Source organism: Copidosoma floridanum, unplaced genomic scaffold (genome assembly GCF_036245765.1).
Source record: "Copidosoma floridanum isolate Cflo_tuat_1 unplaced genomic scaffold, Cflo_Japanese_pri ptg000012l, whole genome shotgun sequence".
Classification (NCBI taxonomy): Eukaryota; Metazoa; Arthropoda; class Insecta; order Hymenoptera; family Encyrtidae; genus Copidosoma; species Copidosoma floridanum.
The window spans coordinates 5,196,236-5,223,959 of record NW_028321889.1 but is presented as its reverse complement, the minus strand read 5'-3'; the positions used below and the strand labels follow the sequence as shown (position 1 = coordinate 5,223,959).

The 27,724-nt window shown below is 34.4% G+C and overlaps 4 protein-coding genes across 11 annotated transcripts; 3 read left to right on the top strand and 1 right to left on the bottom strand.

The window, feature by feature from the left end:
• Positions 1-3,407: 3,407 nt before the first annotated feature.
• On the top strand, positions 3,408-5,163 carry LOC106637274 (uncharacterized). Its single transcript, XM_014349985.2, has 3 exons — positions 3,408-3,888; positions 3,974-4,649; positions 4,732-5,163. Exons 1-3 carry the CDS (start codon positions 3,635-3,637, stop codon positions 4,807-4,809), a joined length of 1,008 nt encoding a protein of 335 aa, XP_014205471.2. The 5' UTR covers positions 3,408-3,634; the 3' UTR covers positions 4,810-5,163.
• Positions 5,164-6,815: 1,652 nt separating this feature from the next.
• Positions 6,816-11,959, top strand: san (Probable N-acetyltransferase san). Its single transcript, XM_014350005.2, has 5 exons — positions 6,816-6,912; positions 7,469-7,625; positions 7,755-7,921; positions 8,184-8,336; positions 11,642-11,959. Exons 1-5 carry the CDS (start codon positions 6,905-6,907, stop codon positions 11,685-11,687), a joined length of 531 nt encoding a protein of 176 aa, XP_014205491.1. The 5' UTR covers positions 6,816-6,904; the 3' UTR covers positions 11,688-11,959.
• Positions 8,184-15,619, bottom strand: Hsl (hormone-sensitive lipase). 2 transcript variants are annotated; one of them, XM_014350003.2, is made up of 12 exons: positions 15,514-15,619; positions 13,352-13,639; positions 12,403-12,932; positions 12,077-12,278; positions 11,712-11,925; positions 11,376-11,566; positions 11,020-11,302; positions 10,732-10,954; positions 10,461-10,660; positions 10,031-10,368; positions 9,836-9,961; positions 8,184-9,728 (listed from the first exon to the last, which is right to left on the bottom strand). In XM_014350003.2, exons 3-12 carry the CDS (start codon positions 12,777-12,779, stop codon positions 9,660-9,662), a joined length of 2,223 nt encoding a protein of 740 aa, XP_014205489.2. In that variant the 5' UTR covers positions 12,780-12,932; positions 13,352-13,639; positions 15,514-15,619; the 3' UTR covers positions 8,184-9,659. The 2 variants fall into 2 exon arrangements, with proteins under 2 accessions (XP_014205489.2, XP_014205490.2); XM_014350004.2 differs by having other exon boundaries at positions 10,031-10,308.
• A 719-nt stretch (positions 15,620-16,338) lies between these two features.
• C1GalTA (Glycoprotein-N-acetylgalactosamine 3-beta-galactosyltransferase 1) lies at positions 16,339-27,081 on the top strand. Of its 7 annotated transcripts, none has more exons than XM_014350059.2 (6): positions 16,339-16,404; positions 22,454-22,637; positions 22,935-23,164; positions 23,490-23,697; positions 24,533-24,671; positions 25,071-27,081. In XM_014350059.2, exons 3-6 carry the CDS (start codon positions 22,973-22,975, stop codon positions 25,627-25,629), a joined length of 1,098 nt encoding a protein of 365 aa, XP_014205545.1. In that variant the 5' UTR covers positions 16,339-16,404; positions 22,454-22,637; positions 22,935-22,972; the 3' UTR covers positions 25,630-27,081. The 7 variants fall into 7 exon arrangements, with proteins under 7 accessions (XP_014205545.1, XP_014205544.1, XP_089446296.1 ...); XM_014350058.2 differs by lacking the exon at positions 16,339-16,404 and adding an exon at positions 17,681-17,847; XM_089590170.1 differs by lacking the exon at positions 16,339-16,404 and adding an exon at positions 21,029-21,115.
• The last annotated feature ends 643 nt before the right edge of the window (positions 27,082-27,724 follow it).

Sequence of the window (27,724 nt, the reverse complement as noted above, 5' to 3'; positions counted from 1 at the left end):
ATTGTAAAATTGCCGCCAATAGTGCGAACAATGTTCACTTTTTATTTTGTATTTATCAAATTAGTTGCGGCTGGTTTATAAATAATTAAACGGCTCTAGCATAAGTATAGTAATAATCATTTGGATCAGCGCCATCTAGCGGTAGTGATTTTTTTGGCCAAAAATTGCTTCTGAAATTCTGATGGAGAGCTTTAGGCAGCTTAGCCCTAGAGCCGTTTAATCACTTATAAACCAGCCGCAACTATTGAAATAGATACAAAATAAATAATTAACGATGTTTGTGCTGTTTGCGGCAAGTTTACAATTTATCTATTACCCGAAAGTGTAAATATAAGGGAGGTCGATATTGGTGTAAAACATACACTGCAAACTTGCCGCAAGTAGCTCAAACATCGTTAATTATTTATTTTGTATCTATTTCAAAAGTTGCGGCTGGTTTATAAGTGATTAAACGGCTCCAGGGCTAAGCTGCCTAAAGCTCTCCATCAGAATTTCAGAAGCAATTTTTGGCCAAAAAAATCACTACCGCTAGATGGCGCTGATCCAAATGATTATTACTATACTTATACTAGAGCCATTTAATCATTTATAAACCAGCCGCAACTAATTTGATAAATACAAAATAAAAAGTGAACATTGTTCGCACTATTGTCGGCAAGTTTACAATTCATCTTTCACCCGAAAGTATAAATATATAGGAAGTCAATATTCGTGTAAAAAATGCATTGTAAACTTGCCGCAAACAGCACAAACAATGTTAACTTTTCATTTTGTATTTACAGAATCAGTTGCGGCTGGTTTATTATTGATCAAATGGCTCTACTACAAGTAGTAATAATCATTTGGATCAGCGCCATCAAGCGGTAGTGATTTTTTTGGCCAAAAATTGCTTCTGAAATTCTGAAGGAGAGCTTTAGGCAGCTTAGCCCTAGAGCCATTTAGTCACTTATAAACCAGCCGCAACTCTTGAAATAGATACAAAATAAATAATTTACGATGTTTGTGCTACTTGCGGCAAGTTTGCAGTGTATGTTTTATAAGAATATTGACCTCCTATATATTTATACTTTCGAGTAATAGATAAATTGTAAACTTGCCGCAAACAGCACAGAAAATGTTGAATTTTCATTTTGTATCTGTCAAATAAGTTGCGGCTGGTTTATAATTGACAACATGGCTCTAGGGCCTAAAATATCTAAAGCTTTCCTTCAGAATTTTAGGGCCACTTTTTAGTTTAGAAATCTGAAACGCTAAAACCAGCCGCAACTAGTTGTGTAGATAGAAAATAAAAAGTTGACATTGGCTGTGCTGTTTACGGCAAGTTTACAAATAATCTTTTGCCTGAAAATCGACCTCCTATAAGAATATTAATACTTTTGTATGAATAATAATTTATCAATTGCATTGTAAAATTACGTGTGAAATGAAGAGTTAAAAGTAAAGTTTGAAATTATGTCATTGTTTACTGTCATTGAACATTTCGCATGTGTGCAATAAATTGATACAGGATTATACAGATACCTATTATTTTGCTGGGTGAGAAAGACGGATATTTGGTTTTGTTAGCATATTCCAGCGGTAATAATGCATATTTGGAATCTATGTTATATATTTATACAGCTTAAAATGTTTAAATATTAATCATGTGTGCCTATATTTACCAACTTATTAGTATAAATTGAACTTTATACAAAAACTCATGATACAATCATTGATTGTCTCAATCATTATTCTAAACGTTAGTGAAAAAGGCGGTTAAGGACGTATACTTAGCCTGTATTCCGCAAATGCTGCCAGCAGTTAAGTTACGTAGGTCGTGGTAACGCCGCATGGTCGGGTAGCGCTAGCGTCAACCTGTACTAACTGTCGGTGGGTTCCGCATGTCAACAAACTCCGAAATATCAGATGGCATGGGAGCGAAAACAGTAAAAAATATCAAAGTTTGTTGACATGCGGAACCCACCGACAGTTAGTACAGGTTGACGCTAGCGCTGCCCGACCATGCGGCGTTACCACGACCTACGTAACTTAACTGCTGGCAGCATTTGCGGAATACACCCTTAAGAGGTTCCGAGCGCTCGGAGCGCTCGGAGTGCTCCGAACTCTAGCCCGAACACGCGTTCTTGCTCCGAGCGCTCCAAGTGCACGTGACTCAGGCCGCCTGTGGATAGCCGTGTAAGATCCAGCTCAACGTAATCGCGAGTAAATTAAACCGTTTTTTTGTTTTGATTGCATAGTTGGATCTTACAAGGCTATCCACAGGCGGCCTGAGTCACGTGTACTTGGAGCGCTCGGAGCAAGAACGCGTGTTCGGAGTTTGGAGCACTCCGAGCGCTCCGAGCGAACAAATCTTATATGTTTTTCATGTAGGTAGCAGTTAGGTCATGTCATGCCGGTCCGGTCAACTTCCCACTTCCCACTGCAATATTTCCAATCCTATCCATATCAGTTCAATCCAGTTCAGTCTTTTGATAAAGAAAGTCGTGAGTTGTCGTGAGTTGTCGTGAGTGTCGAGACTCGAGGGTATTTACATGGGGTGTAATCCGCAATCGCCGCCAGCAGTTACATATGTAAGACGTGACAACGTTGCGTGGTTGGGGGCGCTACTGTCGATTTACTGGTGATATGATCCGCAATCCCGCCAGCAGTAAAGCAGACAACATCGGTCTACTTGCTCTTTTTCGTGACATTTTTGCTGTGATCCCGCGCAATCCCGCTAGCAGTAAAGCTGTTATTTCCATTTTTCTTTTTGGCACTTGAAACTATTATTTCCGCCCTTGGGTGGTTTTGGGAGGCTGGTACTTTCTCGGGCGAAAAAGCAGTTTTCCGGAACTCGTTCGAAAAGTCTCCTTTACGAACCGCGTTACGTCCCTCGCCTTCGGCTCGGGCCGCAAACCTCTCGGTTCGCAAACAGAGACTTTTCAAACTCGTAGGAAAACTACCATTTTGGTCTGCGTATGTGTTTACGTCTAGCACAATATGCTTTGTTTACAATCAGAAAATGTCACGATAAAGAGCAAGTTATAGACCGACGTCGTCTGCTTTACTGTTGGCGGGATTGCGGATTACACCCATGATCCAATAAACAGGAACGACGGAATAATAACCCAATAACGGGTGTAATCCGCAATCCCGCCAGCAGTAAAGCAGACGACGTCAGTCTACTTGGTCTTTTTCGTGACATTTTTGCTGTGATGGTCCCGCGCAATCCCGCCAGCAGTAAAGCTGTTAATTCTATTTTTTCTGTGATCCCGCGCAATTCCGCCAGCAGTAAAGCTGTTTTTTCCATTTTTGTTTTTGGCACTTGAAACTATTTTTTTTGGTCTGCGTTTTTGTTTACGTCTAGCACAATATGCTTTGTTTATACATTCAGAAAACGTCACGAAAAAGAGCAAGTATAGACTGACGTCGTCTGCTTAACTGCTGGATTGCGGATCACATCACCAGTAAATCGACAGTAGCGCCCCCAACCACGCAACGTTGTCACGTCTCACGTCTTACATATGTAACTGCTGGCGGCGATTGCGGATTACACCCATGCAGTGACACGGTGGAATTTGGAGCTGTTACAGTCGACAAAAAAGTAGTAAAAATTTTGTAAAATTAGTATAGGTCGATTAAAAAACGTTTAACAATGGACTGCAACAATAAAAATACGCACATCAAGAACGAGATGCAGTGTCCTTTTACGTGGGAGATGGACGAGAGTTTAGTGCTAGATACAAATTTGAGCAATGAGCTGTTCGATATAACATTTACCGAGCAGCCGGTCATTGCCTTTATGAACCATGTCACGCTGGCGTTCATCAGCACTGCTAAAAATGAGCTTGAGACAGCAGTCAAGTTTTTGATAAAAGCCTCGCACATCTGTGAGAATATCGATTACGAGTGAGTCGATTACAATGATTGATTACTTGATCAATGAATACAAAGAGTTTAATTTTACAGTTAACGTATTTTTGAATCTTTGCAGGCAGCCCGTGCACCGGAATGTATCAAAGAACGTGCTGCAGCACATCTGGCAAGCGAGCCTCTACTTTGTGCATAAAGTCCTGATTGTCAAACTGACCGAGCCAAAAGAAGAAACCACAAGTATGATGATGATGATGTGCTCATTTCTGCCGCAACCGTTAGACGATCCGCAGGCAATAGAAACAGTGTGCACCCTCAAGGCCTGCCAGAGCATGGCCTGGTACAACTTCAAAACCGGTAACGAGTCGGCTTACTGGCTGTCCCTTGCCCTGGCCAAGGCAGCGAGCGATGACTGCCCGAGCGCTCCGCTTTTCCACTTCCTCGTTGGCCGAAGTCTCCTGCATCCGCTCTGTTTTCAAAGCTTGAGCAACTGGCCATTCGTTACCGAGCTTAAACACCTGCAGAGGGCTTACGAGCTTACCAACTGTCCGTTCATTGGGATTCACATCGAGCAGGTCTTAAGGGAGATCGGTGATACCGAGACAGCCGAGCTCGTCCGTCTGGCTATCCACAAGTCGCAACCCTTCAGCGTTTGGGTCAAGCTCAAGCTGGCCATGGCTTTCATACAGTGCGGTGACCTAGAGCGCGCTCGGGAGATTATCGAGATGGTCCATTTGGTTCAGCCAAATCATAAAATGCTCGGGTTGTGCAAGGAAGCATTCTGGGTCAAGCAGACGGTTAGTAAAACGTTATTAGGTTGCGCATAGTTTCATTAGATTTTATTTGTGTCGTAACTTTTCTTTGATTTTTCTCTTTCAGGCATCGGGAATTGCCTTATGTGGTCAGAAGAGTAGCATGGTCGTTTTGGCGGAAAGCCTTGATGACATGAAATTGTGAACAAACTAAAAGTGTAAGCGCATTTTTTACTTTTGTTGGAGATTGTGTACAATTTTATATTAATTTTTGAACACTGAGCAATATCTGCAGAAAAAAGTACTGCTGTTTTCTAACTTGAGTTTTAAGTTTTTTTTTATAATTTACCTTAAACAGAGGTGTGTAAAGTTTAGTCATTAACTTTTTTTAAAATACTCGAAAAATACCGATAGTAATCTCAAGTGTATTTTTCGTATTTTTACATGTACTATTTTACTTTTAAAGGTCTGAAACTTTATCTTTAAATTACGTTTAAGATGCTAAAAAAATGTCGACAGCTGTAATAAATAGTTAACTGTGTTTCAAATGAAAGATCATGTATTGATACACAAAGGTTTTTTTTAATCTTTTGAAATCTCATCTTCATAAGTGGATTTGATTTTATTAACTAATCAAAGTATAAATAGAAGTTATAATTTAGAACGACTTTTTTATTTTTTTTAAATATTTTTAGTTGATTGTATACTTTTTTTCTCTGAGGCTTATACCAAATAATGCTGTAAAATGTTGTATAAGTATATTTTTCTAATTGAATAGTAAATAAATTTTGTTAAATAATGCTCTCTATTGCCTTCTCTTTTAATTGTTTGACTGGTGTAGCAAAAATATTATTCTACAAGAATTTCTGAATGAATTAATTTTCGATAAAAACAACATGCACTAAAGATCTGTATATAAAACGTTTATTCACGGCTTTCCTCCAGCAATATATACACACCAAACTAAATGATCAGTTAAAATAACTGAACAAAAATCCCTATGCTGCAACTTGTGATGTTGTGATGATGACCGCAGATGCGCAGATCGGAAGATTGGTGGATGGATGGGAACATTGAGATATACACACCGGTCCCAAAAGTATACTATACTTAGTATGCCAAATCGCTATGCCAAAGTATACCCATATTGTACCATACTTTTAAGATTGCGTGAATGAAAACTTGGGAACTCAAACCTGCACTGCAACTACAGCATAATTTTTGTGGCAAAGTTTTTAAGTGTAATGCTTTTTTTTTTATTAGGATCCATTTAATTGAATAAAGAACCATCAAATTCAGTGAGTCAAATATTGTTAACATAAATGGTAAATATGATGTGGATAATAATCAATTCAATATTTTTTCTAGCAGGAATCAATGATCGGTTAGACTGTATAAACTAATGAATAAATATGAATGTATCATTATTAAAAATAATCATACCTAGTTGTTAAAAATCAATAATGTAGAAACATTGTTGTAATATTACATGTTCTTACCTCGATTAGGTCGTGAAAACGAATTGAGGGGAAAAACGTGTACAGTATCTTTTTGTAATTTATTTGATAGACTATAATATACTATTATCAGATCAAAAGCTCAATAAAATCAATGTTCCATCTTTTCATTAAGAAAAATGACGTTCAGTCATCAATAAAAAGTTATTAATCTTGAGGCTAAAGCTCTTCATTTGATTGATAAATTGAAAAACTTGATAAGAAAACTAAAATTTTATTTCTTTAATCAAAAAGTATTTTTCGTTTTAATTGTGATTAGAATTTTCAGGCACAAATTTTTTAGACTTATGAAACCTATACTGTTTTGTAAAAATCTTACACACAGTCAGTATCTATATCCAAAATAACGGTTGGTTCTCTTTTGTATATTTAAAATCAACATTGGATATGATAATTACTTTTTTACGAAATTCTTTTCAATTTTATCAACTGCTTGAGTAAAAAGAGAAAACTTATTTCCAATTACCAATGAAAAACCAACTGTTTCAAGTAAACTTTTTTAATATGAAACATAATTATTAAAGTACAAAATACAAATGAAATACATGTTAATTTTTTTTATTTGGTTTGGTCACATTTGCGGGACATCAAGAGGATTTTTTTACATATTTATGCGTATATAATATGTAGGTGTCTACATAGGGGGGGGGAAGAGAGAGAGGGAGAAATAAATGCAGCAGACGCCACTGCTAAATAAAAGCTAAAATCAGACCTTTCCCCAACCTTTGACACGACGGCTATAAAATTCGATTACTTAATTGACATTTAGAAAAATTAGAGAAAATGACTCGGTAAGTTAATCATCTTAACAAATCACAATCATCGTTTTTGGCGAGTGGGTGGTATTTTCGTGCAATAATATTCATGGGGTGTTGATACTGTATCGTTTGTTTTCCGAAAGAGAGGTTATACACACGCCGCTGACGGATGCTTTCGCGCGCTACTCCGAAATCATTTTGCAAAGTCGTTTTATCTTCATCTTGTTCGTTATGATAAAGTGCTTGAATATTTTTCTTACTTTATTATTTTTCAAGATTTGTCTGGTTTTTTTTTTATAGCTGTTATTCTTTATTCGAAGGGGTAACCTGCAAGCGCTGTGCTAGGAATTTTCCTCTTATTTTTACACTTTTGTTTTGTTGATTATTCAGTTGAGAAATTTTTCTCGTGTTAACGTCACTATGATTTGATTACCTATTATATACTACATGAGTTAGATTGTAGAGTAAATTTGCACCATTTGGTAAAGTTTGTTAACCAAATGAATTTGAACTGTTTTTCTTCGAATTTTAATACATCAATCAGGTTAGTCCAGCATTTTATTGTGAAAATTGTATTATTTTCTTGTAGTGCAAAAATCGAGTTGGGAGATGTCACGCCACACAACATAAAACAATTGAAGTTACTAAACCAAGTTGTATTTCCAGTATCGTACAATGAAAAATTTTACAAGGATGTGCTAGAAGCAGGAGAACTAGCAAAATTAGCGTATTATAACGACATTGTGGTAAATATTATATTTTCTTGTTCATAGTAAACATATGCGTACATGTTTGTGTGCAAGCTTACAACAAATAAATACATAATCATTCTTTGTCTCGTGGTAAGTGTAGGTTTTTAATTCAAACATTTTCAGGTAGGAGCAGTTTGCTGCAGAGTTGATACATCAGAAAACTCCCGACGATTGTACATAATGACATTAGGCTGTTTGTATCATTATCGCAGACTTGGGATTGGGACAGTGATGGTGCAGCATGTTCTGAATTATGTTGAGAAAGATGGCAATTTTGATTCAATTTTTTTGTAAGTTTGTGATAAAATATAAGCTCTAATGAGATCAAACCAGTCAAATATTAAATTTATATTGATTGGTTATAAAGTATGGTTTTTTCTTGTATAATTTTGATCTAGTAAATAGATGCAGTCCTGAAATTTCATCTTGTGGTTTTGAGTACTCTAAAATTTGAAATTTGAAGCATCAACACTTTAAAAATCAATACATCAAATCATTTAACGTCAATACTCGTTTCACCTTAAATAAAAATTAGATGTTTTTGTTTTACAGGCATGTTCAAGTGAATAACAAAGATGCCATCGACTTTTACAAAAAGTTTGGCTTTGAAATAGTGGAAACGAAGAAGCACTACTATAAGCGAATCGAGCCAGCGGACGCGCACGTGCTTCAAAAAACTCTGCGGCCGCAACAGCCCAATGCCCAGTAAATATAAATTTGTATTACAACTGTTTCTTCCTCACCTACTCTCCGTAACGCACCGAGGCGTACTTTTACATTCAGCTATCTATTGTACAAATTAATTAATAAAAAATGATATGCATGTCTCTTTGTCAAACGTTGCGTCTGGAGCCGCATGTATATATATATATATATATATATCTCGACAAATATAAATTATTATGCCTTCTCTTTTACTATATTTCTTTTATTTCTATTAGATATTATAAAAATTAGTACAATTCATATTTTGGATTATACATAGTTTACAATAGACGTTGAGGGACTAGTTTTTTTTTCATAATATTTTTTTACATTCATAGAAACTGGAGATTCTTGTTTCCTTAAAATTAATAAGAATAAATACTTAATATTAACTACGCCTTTTTTAGTTCAAGTATAAATTTAGTGCAGCGGTATCAAAATTTTAATGTTTTCAAAATCCTACTTGAAATAAAATTTGTTTCTTTGATATCGTTCTATTTTATATTTTGTATATGATTAAAAATCATAAATAAAATTGTGTATGAATACATTTTCTTACCATGGGTACAAGGTGTGCCTTTATGCCCTCAGAAAGAAAAACGTCACACGCACCGTGGGTGCAAAGTAAAAAAACTCTCCCAAAGAGTTATTGGGTTAATGGTAGGAAAACTACTACTTTTTCATCGTATCAAAACCGAATTATTTTTAAATGCCGCACTAAATGCTTGTTAAAATTATACATTAATTTTTTTTTTTTTTTCATACATCGATCCATACAATAAATATACTTTTAGCACCTTAATTAAAAGGATCTTGTCGAATAAAAAATCACATTGTACAATTAAAATACGCTGGAGTAACATAAATCGCACACAATTCGATAAGGTTTAAGGTGATGGCAAAAACTATACATTCTTTGAAATTTTTTGGTTTTTGTAGTTAACACGTGTACTTAAAGTACGCTTTTGTCACATATAAAAAAGATTGCAGAAGGACCAGAATTGGTCCCTTGTTTCTAATTCGTTTAAAATTTTTTTTTTTTTTTTTTTTTTTTTTTTTTTTCAATAATATGCATCATTGATTTCGTAAAGGTTCAATTATAAAAATAAATGTAGTACAAAAATTAAAATATTTGAACAATACGTTTCAATATATTAATTTTCTTTAGTCCCTTGAATGTTGGACGATATTCGTGTCACAATTATAAAAGTCGACTTTCAATACTCTTCTGTTAAAATAAACTCCAGCATTTGTTTACGTATACTTATTCCGTTCATCACTTGAAAATTTGAAAATTTCTTTCTATTCCTAAATCACTTGTGGTTACGTTTCTAACAGTTCCCGTATTCTCTTGACACAAACCAAAGAAGCTTCGTGCGCTTCTTTAGATACCTTAAAATTGAAAAAAAAAAAAAAAAAAAAAAAAAAAGTAATTTAACGCCTTTCAATTAGAAAATTACCTTCATGAAAGCAAAGATCCATTGAGAAGGGTAACTTACCACTGATAAGTTGAGAAAGCCATGTGGTAATCCAGATAGAATGTCCAAAGTAGTCGGTTTTTGCAATAATTTTAGTTTTCTTGCAAACATGACACAGTCATCCAGACATGGGTCTAATTCCATTGTCTAAAAAATATGGTTTATTTCATAAATTCTGTAAAATCCATAAATACAATTGAATAATTTATACCTTACCAGAATTTTGATTGGTGGAAGCTTCTTTAGTAGATCATCGGACGCTCTGTATGGACTGAGATGGGGATCAGACGGAATTGTAAACTGAAATTCATCCCATGGAAACGAGTCATTGTCCACTCCCAAGTGTCTATTCGCTCTATTATTGTCTTTGTGCGAGTTCCAACCAAAAAACGACCAGGTTTTGGTGGTTTCGTTGTCAACTCCGTTGCTACTGTCTCCACTTGTGCTGTTAAGTATAGGCACGGACGGTCCTAATCCCGAATTTTTGTACATATCTAGAAAGCGTTTTATGTACTCTTGTGATTTAGATTCCTCAAATGAATTTTCAGTCTCACCTTACGACAAAGCACGAATAATGAGAATCACGATAGTTGCTTTTTTTTAAATGTCTCATTATTGCTGCTCCATGATTTTTAAATGTACCAACCTTGAAAAGTCTCCACTTCTGTTAGGCTAATAGAGTTTAATGTAGAGTCGGAAGGCAGCGAAGCTATTTTTGGTACATTCTGATCTTCTTCTCCTGTTGGACTTAAGGCCAGAGCGATAAGATCGCTTTCGCTTACTTCTGCAAACGATTCAGTATCTGACTTGTCCATTTCCACGACGTCTTCGCTAAAACTCTTTTCCCTGTAGCAATGTGTTACAAATGAAGATTCTCAAGTTTCTCAAATACCTTTATATTATTTGAAAATACTTACCACGTCTCTTTGTTGGGGTCTGTGGACGCGTAAGCCTTTAAACATCGCAACAAAAAACCCAATGGCAATACAGGATCGCTAAGGCAAAAAAATCGAGCCGGAGGTATTGTAAATTCGAGAAGTACTGGTGCATAGGCCATAAATATTCCATCTGGTGGTCTAATACTTAATTCTAGACATCTTAGCGCCGTAACTAAGTTCAGATTCGCTCCAGCCGAATCACCTGCAATAATAATAATAATGTAGATATTACATTCAATCGTTCACATTGGGATGAGTACAACTCACCAACAAATACGACTCTTTTAGCAGTACTACCGAGCAGCGAGCTTGCATGCTCAAGCGCCCAAACGTAAGCGTACAAAACTTCTTCAAGAGCTCGGGGATAAGGGGCCTTAGGTGCTAGGCTGTAGTCAATACTGAGAATAGGTACATCGAGCTCGTAAGTCCAGGTACGCAGGTAGCACTCGTGCGAGCGTGAACTCTGGGCTACGAAACCACCACCGTGACTATGGATCAAGAGACAGTCGCTCTGCTCAGCTAGTGCACCTTTAACGCTACCCGATCCGACCTTTCAAAAATTATGCTACGTTTTTTATCAAATTTAATCAGACAATTGTTCGTTTCTTTATTTTATACTTTACCATGCCTATTCTACGTTTTGCGCTTAATAATCTCACGTGAATGGGCTTTTTTCCTATATGACTTTCAGGGATCGGGATTTTTATTGTTGCGCCATTCAGTGTCTGACATTCTAATTCTTCAGGTGGTATTGAGATCAATTGATTTATAGCCAGTGTTGGCATTACCATTTGAGGTAGACTTATTAATAAATCTAAAGTATTTGGATATAATAATAATAATCAATTGTTATTTTGAAAATAAATTATTAATAAAAAAAATTATACAGTTGTGTTGCAGATAACTTGAACATTGATAATCTACGGCTACGCTAAGTATTATTAAATGAAACTACGTACCACTTTCATTTAAATGCCAAAAGGCTTGACAAAAAGAAATATCGGCGTGTTGAGAAATAGTAACTATCCTACGTGCTCTAGCCTCAGGATCCACCAGATATTGGAATGAATTCGTACATCTGCCCAACAATGTACCGTTTGCATAAAATATTTCACTGAACGACGCCATACCAACCAAAACAACCTTCAAAATTGTTTTCATGTTATCGCAGAACTGAAAAATAAAAGAAGTGCTAATTTTTCATCAACTCGTCGATGCCGAATTTTATTTAATTGCTTTTTTTTTTTTTTTTTTTTTTACTTTATACATGAAAATTTAAGCAAACACAATATACCAACGTGTAAGTAATCGTCCAAATAATTACCTGAAATCCTAAACATCTACCATAAAAAGAATACTGATTGATAGCCTCAGTCTGTCTTAAAATTTTGTGAGGATCGTGTCCTTCGGAGGGAAACAGATTATACTGGCCATCCTCCATTTGTTCCTGGCTTTTGAACAAACTTTTAACGTACTGCAAAGTGGTGCTCAATGCTGCCAGTAGTTGAGAACAAGCTTCTATTTCTCTGTTAAAAGTATTATTTGAAAAAAAAAAAAAAAAAAGCTTAATTTTGTCAGATAAGGATATGTGGTGATTCATCAACTCAACAAACAATCATCGAAAACTGGCTGTACTGCAACAAGACTCACTTGACATGCTGGGTCTTCCTGAAGAGAACCGAGTCCTTCTGATTCAGCATATCCCGACAGACACCTCCGCTGTGCAGCACGGCCTTATCCACCATGATCAAATGACTCCTGTATCCATTGCCGGGAGTATTCTCATCGAGATCAAAGAGCGGAGCGATCCTGTACAGCTCGCCGTAAACGGGCCTCATATCGTCCAGACTGTCGAGAATGAGAGTCAAAGCTCCTTTGATTCTAATGCTACCCTCATCCTGATGGGAATCAAAGTGATCGAACAGAGCAGAACAGTGCTCTCGCAGAACACCCCACGAGGATGGCTCCAGCTCCTCGTAGGAGGATGTTCCCTCGAATTGGTATCTATTATTTGTCTCTGGTGCCATTTTATTCGTGCCTATGCTTATTCTTGGGACGGTGAGTTGGAAAGACTCTCGCTACGCAGCTCCGTGTAGATAAGTAAACACAGTAGCAGCAGACAACAGAGTTGTCCGGCAATTATTATTGAACTGCGTAGGCAATCATGACTGTCCGTCTTTCTGCACAGATAAGGAATTAATTAAGAATATTTAATACATGCACACATATTTGATACAAGTGCAAAACGATCTGGTTAGTAGGTAAGTATATTGTGTTGCAATAATGTAAAGCTCTCTCATGACTTTGTTACACATCGCGCGCACCGCTTCGATTACCCGTGAAAGCTCGAAGGTCAATGATAGATGACATGTGTATAGGCTTGTCTCTCAATCGAGTGAGAACTCGAAATTCACTCAAGAGCTTACAGATAAGGGGAACATTTTTTTAAGTAACGTCATTGTTCGTTAAAAATAATTAGGCATACATACAAAAAGCCATCAAGTGTAGACGTGTGTATTGTATTGGTACAACGTGCTCGACAACGTGCGCCTAGGACGGAGCTATGATTTTAATTAATTTTTTTTTTAAGTTTACTCACTTTATTCGAACTTGATGATGAGCTTTTTCTTCACGGTAATTTTTAGATAGACGTGCATTTTATTGCTTGACAGTGGCCGGACAGAGACTTGCGTTCCCCCCTCCAAAAGAGAGAGAACTGCAGTGTGATTATTGTGATGTCTGACATGTATGCGTGATGTGTCATGCGCGCCGCGCACGAGCGTCTTTCTTTTCCAACTTTTCGTATTGTAACACAATATATATGGATTATTTCGCAAAAACTTTTTTGCTTCGTGTCGTAGTCGTTTAAATGCTTATCAAGATGAAACTGAAAGTGTAATACTTAGCAATAAACCTATGTATCTACCTAAATATGATACAGTTTTCATTTTGATACTTTCAAATTACATACGCGCGGGGGGGGGGGGGGGGGTGAAAGCTTTCACGGGTGAGCTTTTTATCGAAAAAAACGTTGTTTTCGACCCTAAATTAAAATGTTGATAAGTACTTGGAAATAGAGCTCATCTGAAGTAAAATGCGAGCAATGACATTGGATTATTATCGTTATTGAATTTAATAAACGTTAAGTTTATAGTTCTATTATTCGAAATATAAGTGACAGTTGATAAAATTTCATTGGTCTTGAAGAAACGGGCAGTTTATGTGAAAACTCAAATTAAAAATAATCACTTGAAAATTTGTTTTGGTAATTATTTTGAATAATCGTTCGCATTTATTTTAAACGCTTTCATTAAAAAAATTGTCAGTTTATAATGCTATGTTTTTTGAAAAAAAATCACTACGATATTAATAACTTCTTATTTCCTGAAACTTCCTGAAAGTATGAAAAATAACAAACAATTGTTATTTTAAACAATTTTAAGCTCTTGCGGAAAAAAAAATATTTTTCATGTGTTTATATTACGTAATATTAAGAAAAAAACGACGAAAAAACTCATTGCGAACATTCAGACAAATAAAATTTTTACAAAAGTGTTTTTTTTTCCATTCACAAATTATTATTGTTCATTGATACATACATGAAAGTATTTCAAATAATCACAAAATCATTGCTATGTACAACGTATGAGACTTTGAGAAACTGAGGGTACATACATTACCATCTTAATATATTTTTGAGAATCTTTTTTTTAACCAATAATCGAGTTTGTTATTACAGTTTCATGTTTTTTAACTTTAGGAATTAGGATTTTTTTTTTTCTATAAACAACGCACATCAGACAATTATTGATGCAATCCAACTTTATAAGAAAAAAATTAGCGTGAAAACTAATGTGAAAAATCCCACGATTGGCAATAATGACGCAGCTCACGTGCACGGATTAAAATATATTACGTCCTGCTTGAAAAAATAATGCGCTATTCGTATTCATCCCCGCGTCCTTGTATTATACGCATTTGGATCCCGATAAACGTGAGCTGTGTTTTTGACTACTTTTCGTCCTTTTGATTTTTTTTTTTTTTTTTTTTTTTTTTCTAGAAATTAAAAGAGAAAATTAGATAATTGACTAAATAATAACTTCGAAACACTACACGCCATTATCAGAAAAATGTCGTGTGTTTTTTTGTTTTTCAACTCCTAACCCACAGCTAGTTACCGCCACAGTTTGTACGTAAAAAGTAGCTTATTCATGTACCCATGAATAGAAGAAAAAAAAAGAAAAATGTACATACAGATAGACGTGAAGAACGAATGCATTATACAACAACGCGTCGCATAATTTTCGAACATATTTGCGTGTCACTTTTATCAAAGGGGCAAATAACGAAAGCCACGAGTAAACCGTGTTTATTTTAACAATTTCGGAAAATGGATGAAAAAAAGAATAAATACCTGAGCTAAAAAGTAATGAGGGAAAAACTCAGTGGGCCTTAAGATGAGTGCACGGAGCGGAGTAAGTATATACTAACGTGGATGGCTCTTGCACGAGCACTAAACGGACAAAGAAGTGCCCATACTTACCTTGGGGCATGAATTTGAGGAAGTAGACTCTCTCGTGTATATGCAGTGCCGGTATTGTTGGAACGATAAACTCATGGCAGAAACAATTTTCACCAAAAATGTGCATCACGAGTGAAATTCTTTCAAATGTAGTTGTTTTTTCATCGTTACAAACATAAAATGATATTGGCAATTACTTCATGACATTTATTTTTTATATCATGTTAATAATATCTTACCTGTCATCTACATCGTCAATCGTTCCCGAGAAAAATCTATGATCCATACTTGCTGTTTTAGCTGTTTAAATATTGTCATAATTAGAAACAGAATAACATTTCGAAGCAAAATATATTCACACAAACTTAAATATTGTGCAAAAAAAAGAAGGAATAATTTCAATTTATTGTGAACTGTTTTTAATTTAATTGTCAGGTAACAATTTAATATCTCAAGATAGTGCAAATCATGCATTCGTTCGAAAAAAACGAAAAATTACCCGGTTATCATGACGTGGTCGGTTAAGTGACGCAAGAACATCTCCCGACTCCCGCACTCGTGATTATATTATGTACTTACATGACGTATCGGGTTTTCTCTGCGAGATAAACGTTTTTTTCTTTTTTTTTTTTTCCAAAATCGTGTCGAATTTCAATCGTCTCCGCATAAGCAACTTCAACGAAAAAAAGCTGTCGAGACGAGATTGCAACGTTGTTGTGTACAAAAATACTTTAGTTTTTACTGTGGTGTTACCTACACGGTGTATCGACAAACTATCATACTTAGGTATTTATTTATTTATTTTTTTATTTATTTATGTATACTTAATGTTTCATCGCTGATTGTACACACTTTTTCCTTTACGTAGAGTCACTGAAAACTTTAACTGACAGTAATCAGTTTACCGAGAGCGAAGAACGACAGGAATTTTTTTAGTACGAAAAATTGTGGTGAAGTTATGTCGTTGTAGGCTATCGTTGCAGTACATTGTGTGCGCGTGTTGCTGAAATTTATAAAAAAAAATTTATGGTAACAGCAAAATTTTTTGTCCAGAGTTATCTATAATTTTTCCTTTCAATTGGCTACGGTTATTTTTTCCTCCGATGACAAACCATCAGCTAATACCGAAAGTAAAAATTTCATCAACATATTTTATTCACGTAATTTTGAGCTATGCTTCAAAAAACACATGTAAGTAATTAACTATGTACTAATAATAATTTTGCATTAAACTGTAAAAAAAAGGGAAATTGCCATAACGGAATATTTTATTTCACATTTGCTTTTTCAAAAACAGTATACATGATCGTCTATAAAACACAAACTAGAGCCACACGCGTAAAAGCTTTAAAGCCTGAAGGGACACTTGAGCCGTATTCATCATCATTTGTACTAACGAGTCTTGAAAAGTCTTAATTAAGAGAAAAATTCAGCGAAGCTTGGCTAACGCTTGGTGTTGGATTTTTATTTGTTTCTTTTTTTTCATTCGCTCGTGAGAAGTCGAGTCACTCTCGACTCGATATGGGAGGACACGGGGCATGTCGGGTATCTTGGGTTACAAACTAATACTTACTGTAATAGTGACATTATAGAAAAATAAAAAATAAATTTGGAGTTTTTAAATTGGAATTTTTTTCTCACAATTTTTTTACGACCGATGCGCTATTAAATTGTACAGAACAATGTGGATGGCATGCATGACCCAATCACCCTCGAGTGGTATTTGACAATTTAACAATGATTAGTTTTATTTGATACATAGCTTATCAAAGACGTGTAAATACAAAATTAACATTTCATACCTACAGAATTTTTGTTGAATGAAAATCTGGGTTATTTTTTGACAAACAAATATTTGAAAAAACTTTTTAATCATCGACTGTTAAAATTAATTACGTTTACTACGCCATACACGTGTGTTTTATATTTTACTTAGTGTATTTCAATAATAATTCAACGTTTGCAACGGCCTTCAAAAAAATTCTGCTTAGACGATAAGTAATTGTGCTAAGGTGACCAAGTGCCCCGACAACCAGTCTGTTATTCCGAGCAGAAAATACTTTTTTTGTGTAACAAAACTAATTATATTATCCAAACGACTTGGCATTTATAAGCGCGTACAAAACTACTTAGACTTTTGTTATGTAAAAATTTTATAATTCACAGTTTTACGTAACAAATTTTTTTTTTTTTTTTTTTTTCATAACATACTCGAAACTCAATGTGCCCCAGTTTTCCGTACACTATGCATACAAGCTTATACGTATGACCTTATTTCTTCGCAGTAGGTTCGAGCATGTGTCGTCGTCGTATTTATCGCACAGTTGACGCTTTAGATGAATCGCTTAGTTTCTGGACTGATTGTGTTCGGTAAAGTAGTGTACACAAGTGTGCGCGTTTGTTCTTTCAAGAGTCGAAATTTTTTTTTTCTACACTACTAGTCGTCGAGTGAAAGAAAAAGTGTATGGTTTAAAATGGTAAATGTGATCAATTTTAATTCAGAAATGAAAAATACGTATGTGCGTGATTACGTGTTTTAATTAAAGTAATTAATAAAGAACGGTGTACTTACAGTGAGTATTTACAAAAATAAAAAAATTTTAGCTTTAGATTTTAGTTAATTACTTTAAAGGTATTTATCAGATTAAGAATAAGGTAGTTACAGCGACAAATTGCACTCGATGTAATAATTTTTATGGAAACAATTTTTTTGTTCTCGTCCAAGTATTTTGACGTTGTACCTATTATGTTTTTTATTTTCTCGCTTTAGATAATATGAAGATAACTAATGATTTTTATGAAATTCAGCAATTAACAAATGTATATAGCATAAATAATATTCTACTAGCAAAAATATACTCGATCAAAATTGTTATTGGCTAACCATCCGCATTAGAAGTTTTCTCATTTCAATATGTTTTACAATCACCGAGTTCGTGTAAATTTTTTCAATAATAGTTAAAAGTAATAAAGTTCAAGTCCTCGTGCACTTTGTAACTTTGAACAGAAAATTGTTTTTTTCACAAGTCTAAGAAAAGATTAAACAACATTATTTTTATCTATTTTTCGAACTTACAGTATCAACTGTAAAAATCCATGTATGTCTTTTAAAATATTTTTTAAATAAAAATTCTACATTTTCACTTGTCATTGTGCTTTTATGACGCATCCGGAGTATCGTCGTGGTCGGGTCGTAATAATTATCGGAGACGCAAGCTTATGCGCTTTTCAGGAATGAAAAATGTATATATGGTTGGTGATCTTAGGATACATTTTAAACACGATGTTACGAATGTTGATATGTTATGTGTTACATGATCGATGAATATAAAAAATTCGATGACGCAAGTAGTAACAACCGAATATAGTCAGACATTGACACTGACACTTTTTTTTTTTTTTTTATATATACAAATCCAAAAAACACTTGATTTTTTAAATTTACGCACTTATAAGTAGTTAAATAACAGAATGGGTCCTTCTCGAAAGAGGCTTAATACACTGATTACAGTAGCCTAATTGGCAAAAGTATAATTAAATTCTTTGCTCAGCGTATCCGCTATATATATATTATATAATAAGCTTTAGTGCCGTTAGCGGCGAAAATTGGAAAGGCAGGATGAACAAAACGTATTTTTACGCAAACGCTATAGAGAAATCTTAAATTTGTTATGAAAAAATTTTTTTCCACGGTAGATCAACTTATAATTAGTTATGGGTGCGTCAAAGGTTTTATTTTATATATCAAGTGATACATGGAAATAAATAAGGCATTGATTATTGAATTGAAAGTTGGTAAGTTTATGATTTTGTACATGCCTAATTAATGTACTTTATTCGAAAAAAGCATCATGTAATCTTTTATTATCCAAGCAAAGAACAAGTTAATATTATTTACATTGTGTCGGAACAGCCTTAAAGTGGTTCAATTAAAGGTGAATGTAATCGGTTATTTTTGTTGACATTGTAATAATTACCTGAAAATTTTTCATGCCACGATTGGTATTTTGAGTAAAGAGAATAGTTGGAAAAATACTTAGGTACCAGGTAATGAAGAATTTCGATCAGAAGATATTGACCCGCAGTAAGATAATCTTTATGAATTTTTTTTTTTTCTCTACACTTACAATGCTATGAGTCATTCTATTGATTCGGTGTTCAAGGAAGAATATGGTTTTTTCCAATGATACGTTATATTTAGGGCACGACCAATTTATGGGATGTTGTCGAAACAAAAAAGTGTAACCACTTTTTCAATGCAACAATCAATGCATGATTTTTTTTTTTTTTTTTCGTCACTTGAAATATCAAGTAAAACCCTTGACGCATACAAAAACACACTCATAGCTGAATATCAGTTGTTCCACAACAATTTTTTTTTTTTTTTAATAGTCTTGAATCGTTGAAAGTGAGATTAAGGTTTATCGATTTGAATTGGCTTTTTTGATCAGATCAAACCAATTCAATTTAATGCCACGTTTGACAATTTATCTCAATCGGTGTCAATAGTGATTTTTCGTACTTTCGTGATATCTACTTGAATAGTAGCATTTAACATTCATTCGTTTTAATAGTACTCCATTCTTACTAATTTAAATGTACGTAGTTTAATAAATTTCATGATTTTTTTTTTTCCCACCAGTAAAAGTAACACATGCTTTGCACGATTATTTTCATATATTATTATTATTATTTTTTTTTTGTATCATTATAACGCTCTTAATTTAGTTCAGTACAGGAAAATTGCTTTTTGTATGAGTCTTTATGAATTGGAAGTTATCCTACTGTGGTTTTTTTCTTATTTTTTAATAAACCAATCCACGACCTACGTAACTTAACTGCTGGCAGCATTTGCGGAATACAGAGTCTGAGTTTATCATTTATCATTCTGGTAAAGAGAGCACGGTGTAAGATATACGTGAAGTTATGTCTACTAATTATAGTCATCACTACTAAGTAGTGCCATATGGTCGATTTTATTAAACCATATGAGTAGAATATCTATACTTTTGGAGATCGATTTTCGGGTAAAAGATAAATTGTATACTTGCCGCAAATAGCACAGACAATGTCAACTTTTTATTTTACATCTACAACATTAGTTGCGGCTGGTTTATAATCGATTACATGGCTCTACTATTTAGTATAGTAATAATAATTTGGACCAGCGCCATCTAGCGGTCTTCATTTTTTCGCGAAAAGTGGCTCCTAAAATTCTGAATCAGAGCTTTAGGGCCAAGAGCCATTCAATCAATGAAAAACCAGCCGCAACTAATGTTATAGATGTAAAATAAAAAGTTGACATTGTCTGTGCTGTTTGCGGCAAGTGCACAATTTATCTTTTATCTGAAAATCGACCTCCATACTTTTGGAGGATTTATACAACACAGTCATATATACACGATTTGTTCGGTTTCGGTTCGGTTCTCTTAACAAAATATACCTATGTATAGGTAACCAACAACCATTATAACCAAACAGAGGAGCTATTCACATAAACATTTTTTGCTTATTTCATTGTGAACGTTCATGTTGAAAAGGGGGTTCCACTGTTCTGCTAAACTCAAATTGAGTGAACAGACTGAACAACAAATAGCTCCTGAACTGGTTCTGTATGTATAGGTATATTTTGTTAAGAGAACCGAACCGAACCAAAAGGGGTTTGAACGAACCTATACAGTCGCCGCTGCAGTGATGCAGTCACGTCACTGCGAGGCCCTGGGGCTGTGCCGCACTCGTATATATACTTATAGGTAAACTTTAGCATTGTGTATAAACAATGGCAAGTGGCAAGTGGCATCAGTCAAAACATTTAACTTAACTTGTCAAGTGCAGAAAAAAGTGAGTGATGAATTTAACGTTTAACCCTCGAAATATGTTTACACATGAAGTACAGCATCATGTTGATTTTTCTGATTTAACTAATCTTTGTCATAATTATCACCGCTGCGTTGAATTTGAGCGTCGAAAACGAAAGGATTATGGAATTATGGTAGCAATTGGGAAACCGGCTATCTATTACACCTATTGTTTTACATAAGTGTAACGTCTCTGGTGTATTCTTACGCTGCATTCGAGAAATTATTCACATTATTGCTTGCAATTGCCTATGAGTCAAGTACAAGAGGAGATAAGGAAAGAAAGTTGTGCGACTTTTTTTTGTCATTTTTTGCGTTTATTTATTTTTTTTTTTTCATATATTATTACACATGCAATTAATCTAAATACCACCAGTTCTGCATGCAGCATCATTATCATCTTCGTCATTGCACTAACTGCAAGTACTAGTAAACACATACTATACTCACACACTGGCTCACTATGAATTTTAAATTGCAAGGCAATCGATCGGCATCAATGGCATTTGCAACGACTGGTAAATGATCAAACTAAACGAGAGACAGAGAGAGAGAGAGGCACTGTACAGAGTAGAATGAGCAGATGCTCTTCGATAACTATATACTTAGGAGTAGGAAATCGAATTAATCTCATAATTTTATATGCAACGAGTCAAGTGGTTAAAACGTTGATTCAAAGTTGGAAGAGCATGAGCAAGTGTCTAGTGTGGAGTAGCCAGAGGTCAGCCTTGAGTTATATATTTAGAGCTTTTTATCTATCGCTCCAACTGAATGTTTAGATTGTTTTTTACTTTTGTAACTGACTCGAGACGTATCTCTGACGCTTAAAAGCATCAGTTTCATTTCTGCTTTCGAGCTTGAAGTATACTTACTGCTTACTATTTCCATTGAGTGTGACTGACTGCTGAGTGAAAATCTATCTACATATTTTATAGTCTGCATCAGATGGTTTTTGTTTAGAAGGTGAAATAAAAAGTTGAAAAAAAAAAAACTGTCAATGCTTATGTGTTACAAAATATTGCTTGATTTAAAATTTAGAAAAAAGTTAAATTACTAAATTACATGGAGTTAAGTTGACAAATTTGAAATTTCTGAGTATACTATTGACGTCACTGTATAGTTATTCAAACGAAGCTATTAAGTAAATTTTTTTCGTGCTAGGCCTTATCTTTATGACCGAATAGGTACTATCAACTGTTTCCGCTGATATGAAGAACCAGGCAAAACAGGAACTTTGTTCTTGGCATTTGATACCAGAGTACAGTCAGCCTAGTTAGAAAATATACTTCAAACAGCCTGGTGATTGGCATTTTTGTTTCAGACTGCCGTTTAATGTGTATCATGAAACGTCGAATCGCCACAGCCTACAGACAAAGATTAAAATATCTGTAAGAGTCAGAGTATCATTTTGATTGTAACTTCCTGTAGACCGGATACCACACTGAATTTATTTTAAATGTTGTGAGCAGCTAGAATGAAGTACTTTCGTGAAAAGGAATTCTTTGGTATGCAATTTATTCATATTATATAAATAAATATAATCATAACGCTTATGCTAAAAAAAAATGTGTGTATTAAACGAACTTACTATTCCATTGTTTTGAGTTACCATCTCGTATACATTGATTCATATAAATTGAATAATCGAATATCACAGTAATAATTATTCATAATTTGTTAAATAAAGATCAAATAAGATTTTCATTAGGCATCAAATCTGATAAAAAGTGCACAAAAATCAGATGAACTTTAACAAACTTTAACAAATGCATCAGCAACGTTATAGTCAACTCACATTGTAGGAACATTGTCCAGCAATGATTGATTGAACAGTTAACAAATGATGCTGCCGAGTGTCAAGACAACCCGCGTAAGTGGCCGACTAGTGCTGACACTAGCAGCAGGTGTAGTATGTGGCTTCCTGTCTGCTTGTCTCTTCATCAGCGCCAACCGGGATGTACCAAACGTTCTTCACTGGTTCCCTGGTCGCTCTTATTATGATCCTCACCATTATTCGCATCTCGAACACGAGGTAGGTCTTATCTTTTGTGTATGTTTGGTATCATTTTTGTGCGATTGGAGATATCATGTTTTATTTTTGTCACTTTTGACTATGAAACTGTGCACATATGAATATATAAATACGATTGACTTGATAGTTGTAATAAAAAATCAAGTAAATGAAAACTTGAAAGATTTTTTTAAGATTTATGACTTATAGTAACATTTAACTTGAGAATTTTCGTTTTTAAATAAACAGTAGAAAGTGCTCTATGATACACGAATTAATACATGGAATAAAATATTCCAATTTATTATCACCTTGTGACATATTTTTTTTTTTTTTTTCAACAAAGTCGGGGCCATCAGTCGAAGTTGTATTTCATGGAGAAGATGAGGATTTTCACAAAAATGAAGATCTCGTAGCTCGTGAATTGGCTCAAAAAGTGCGCGTTCTGTGCTGGGTGATGACGAATCCAAAGAATCATCAAAAAAAAGCGAGACACGTTAAGTCTACTTGGGGAAAGAGATGCAACATTTTGCTGTTCATGAGTTCTCAGGAAGGTAAGGTTTTTTTTTCAATATCTAATGGCTAAAGTTCTTAGTATGTTGGCATTGCTGAATATTCATTAGCTGATTAAGTTTTGACTTTGATTTATACTTGAGTACATATAGATTTTAATCTAAGATGCATTTGTTGCTTAAGAAATGCGAGATCGGTTAGTTATGAACTTCAGGAAATGCCGTATGAAATTCACGTGAGAGATAAGCACTCGAATTAGGATACCGAGAAATGACTTTTGTAGAAGTAACTTTGAAAAACTAAGTAATTGAAGCCCGTCAATTGTAGTTTACCTTCGCTACGGTCGTACTGAAAAAAAAGATTGAACAAAGAGATTTACGTCAGTCAAGCGTTGAGCGACTACAGTGACAATGTAATGATGTGAGTAATCAGTCACGCATTGATTTATGGAATTTTTTTTCCTATTCAACGAATTATTTGTAATTGTCAATAATTCGCCATCAAATTGTTTTCCGTGTGCTTATACGAGATGCAATGTTTTTTTTCCAAACCTTTAAAGAATTCTTATTATATTTGTTTATTCGTGTTTTTGTTCATTTACTGAACAATTTTTTCACATGTGAAAATTGTCAGACCCCAAACCGCTATAGATGCTTTTTTTTCTCATTCCTTTGAAATCTACTTATGTTATTAACTCATCGTTACAAAATATGCAAGCGCTCGAAAGGAAAAAAAAAAAAAAAAAAATGAAGGTTACAGTGTTTTCCTTGTCAAGTCAAAGAGTTAGAGTATGATACGGCAAATCGACATCCTTGAAAAATCGGTAAAAAATTTTATATCATATTGACGTTGTGTATTTGTATTATTTTTCTACAGATCCTAGTCTCCCAACCATTGCACTGCCAGTAGAGGAGGGTAGAAATAATCTCTGGGCAAAAACCAAAGAAGCATTTAGATATATTTATGAAAAATACAGAGATCAAGCTGATTGGTTCCTAAAAGCAGATGATGATACGTACGTATTAATAGCATTCAAATCAAATAACCCCCTCTCACTTGAGAACATATTTAAAAATGACTCATCAAATAGCAAACAATAAGCTACAATTATTAAATAATCGAATTGTTTTGCTGTCAAGTCAATATTAAGTCTGTGATAACGTGCTGAGATAAAAGCGGATTAACAAGCTTTATCTCGGCACTCGAGAAAATAAGATTACACATGCTTTCACTATTTACACTTGATTTTCGAGATTACCCCACTTGAACTTTTTTTTTTTTTTTTATCAATTTTATGTAGCTAAGTCATCAAGATTAATTACGTAATCTTTTCGAGATCAGAAAATCATAATAGGAGTTAAACGATATAGTTAATAAGAAAGTACAAGTGCACCATGCACGATTTCTGTTGTAGCTACGTGGTAGTAGAAAATCTGCGCTACATGCTGTCCCCGTACTCATCCTTGGAGCCACTGTACTTTGGCTGCAGGTTCAAGCCCTTTGTAAAACAAGGCTACATGAGCGGTGGGGCAGGCTACGTGCTGAGCCGAGTTGGTTTGGATAAGTTGGTGCTCGAGGCTTTGCCAAACGGGACCCTGTGTAGGCAGGACAACGCTGGTGCCGAGGACGTCGAGATGGGAAAGTGCCTGGAGAAGGTAGGCGTTAGGGCAATGGACACGCGTGATCCACACGGCCGGGGCCGCTTTTTCCCTTTTGTACCTGAGCACCATCTTATACCTGATCACACGAACAAGGACTTTTGGTATTGGAAGTACATATATTACGAGTCCAAAGATGGACTCGACTGTTGCTCCGACAGTGCAGTGTCCTTTCACTACGTAAGTCCAAATATGATGTACGTGCTGGAATACCTGATTTATCACCTCAGACCGTATGGCATCAGTCATACGGTTCACGAGGAACCCCAGGCTGCCCAGACGCTCTCCAAGACTAGTGAGCCTGTTAGCACGTAGTCAAAGTTTCAACGCAGTCTAGTCACATGTGATTAATTTATTCAATACTTTTTAGTACGTGAATAGACGTGAAACGTTTTTTCTTGGTTGGTATGATTTTTTTGTGTGTAAAATTACACAGAGATTTTTTTACCCTAAAATAAGGGTAAAGTTCTACATTGTAAAACCTCTTATCTAAGAGGGCTAAAAAAAACACGATAACGATAAGAGTATGGCTTTGTTGATAATACTCTTACATACCGGTTTTTCTTACTGTAACTGTTTGATAAGAATAATGTTTTATTCTTTTTAATACTTTACTTATTGCAGTTAGTTGTAGACGCCGATAATGATGACACGAAAATATGTTTTGATGACTATTCGAGTTAAATTCAGGGAAACAATAAAATTCCTAATATATTTACATACATTTTTCGTGAAGTAGTACATTACGTCATTAGGGTGCAAAGTACGAATTTGAGTACCTACTGTGTTTGTACGTTTGTGCCCGAGTCATGCATATTATTTTTCTTACCAACGGTCAAAAGTAAAATTTTGCGCCCGTAAAAAAGTACTTTACTGCTCGTGAGCGCAAAGTGCGGTCATAGGACGAAAAGCAGCAGTTACACTTAGGTAAGAAAAATGACATTTTCTACTTCGGGAGTTTTTTTTTTTTTTTCATTATCTTTGGACGTTTAATGCACTTTCAATATGAAAAACCCATAAAATTCAATTTATTGAAAATGTATTAATTTATTAGCAGTGCCAAGATAACTGCGTCTAGTCTCTGCAGTAACTCTGTGTCATTGAATCATGATTTACAATTGTGCGACGAGACAGCGTAAATTTAATCACATGCTATGCGCCAAAAGAGTCTAATTACACAACAAATGTTAAGTCAACTCGCGGAATTTTGTACCATTTATTTATTAGAACCTAACATGATCTACTGGTTATGAAATAAGGTTTTACTTGCACAAATGTTTAATGCAAATAATTATGTGTCAATTTAAGGATTGTCAGCTTTACAAATTATTTTATTGAGTTCAGAATGACACCTGCATTACGGCGGTGCATGGAAAATATTCTAAGAATCTAGAAGGGATTACTTAATGTATAGGTATATTTTTTTACGTATTACATTTTTGGCATTTAGTCATACTTGGGAAATCGAATACTTTACGTCACAGTACTGTCGATCATTGAGTCGATAAATAATCAGTAAAACTTTTTATTAATTTGTAAGAAATGTTAAAAACAGTTTATTTGCAATGACTTATTTACAATAAATTGCCAAAATATGATTTCTAAAATATTGTAAAGAAAAAAATTAAGCATAATACGTTTGAAAAAAAATCTGTATATATTGTATCATCATCTCAAAAACCTTTTACCTATTTTACAAATAACATAGACTTGAATCCAAGTCCGTCTCTATCGTCCATCTTATATGGTCAAATACGTATATTCATATCTTTTAATTACATTTTAAAACAAAAAGAAATTATTCTTAAAAAGAATAAAAATTTTTGATACTTAAATGATTATATATATGTTATGGTATAACATAAAAATGTAAATATTAAAATTTTTACAAGCACAGTACTAACATTTGATTGATAATTAAAAAAAAATATGAACGATATTCATAAGCAAATATGATTTTTATTTCGCTATATTTGTAACTACTGTACATAAACATGGAGCGGCGCTAACTAGTTAAAGCTAACTTGCACGTAACACTTCTAATCTGATTGTTTAGAGTGAAACTGGTATATCTTTTTCCATGACGCAAGTGGGTCTAGATATTATTTCGTTCAACAATTGCCATGTTATAAAGGCCAAAACTTACATTTGACAAATTATTGACTCAAAAATTTAAACAAAATTTATTGCACAATGATGAAGGTTTTTCAAAAACTAATTATCACGGAGTGATAAAAAAAGTGATATAATGAACTTGTTTGTAAATGAAAGAATAAATCTCATTTCCGGGATTTTTTTTATACATTAAGAAAGAAAGTTGGACATACTAGTCAGGCGCGTGATTTATCTTGCTATGGTAAACCAAAATAAGTAAATAGTACGCGTGTATTAAAAAAAAAAAAAAAATATG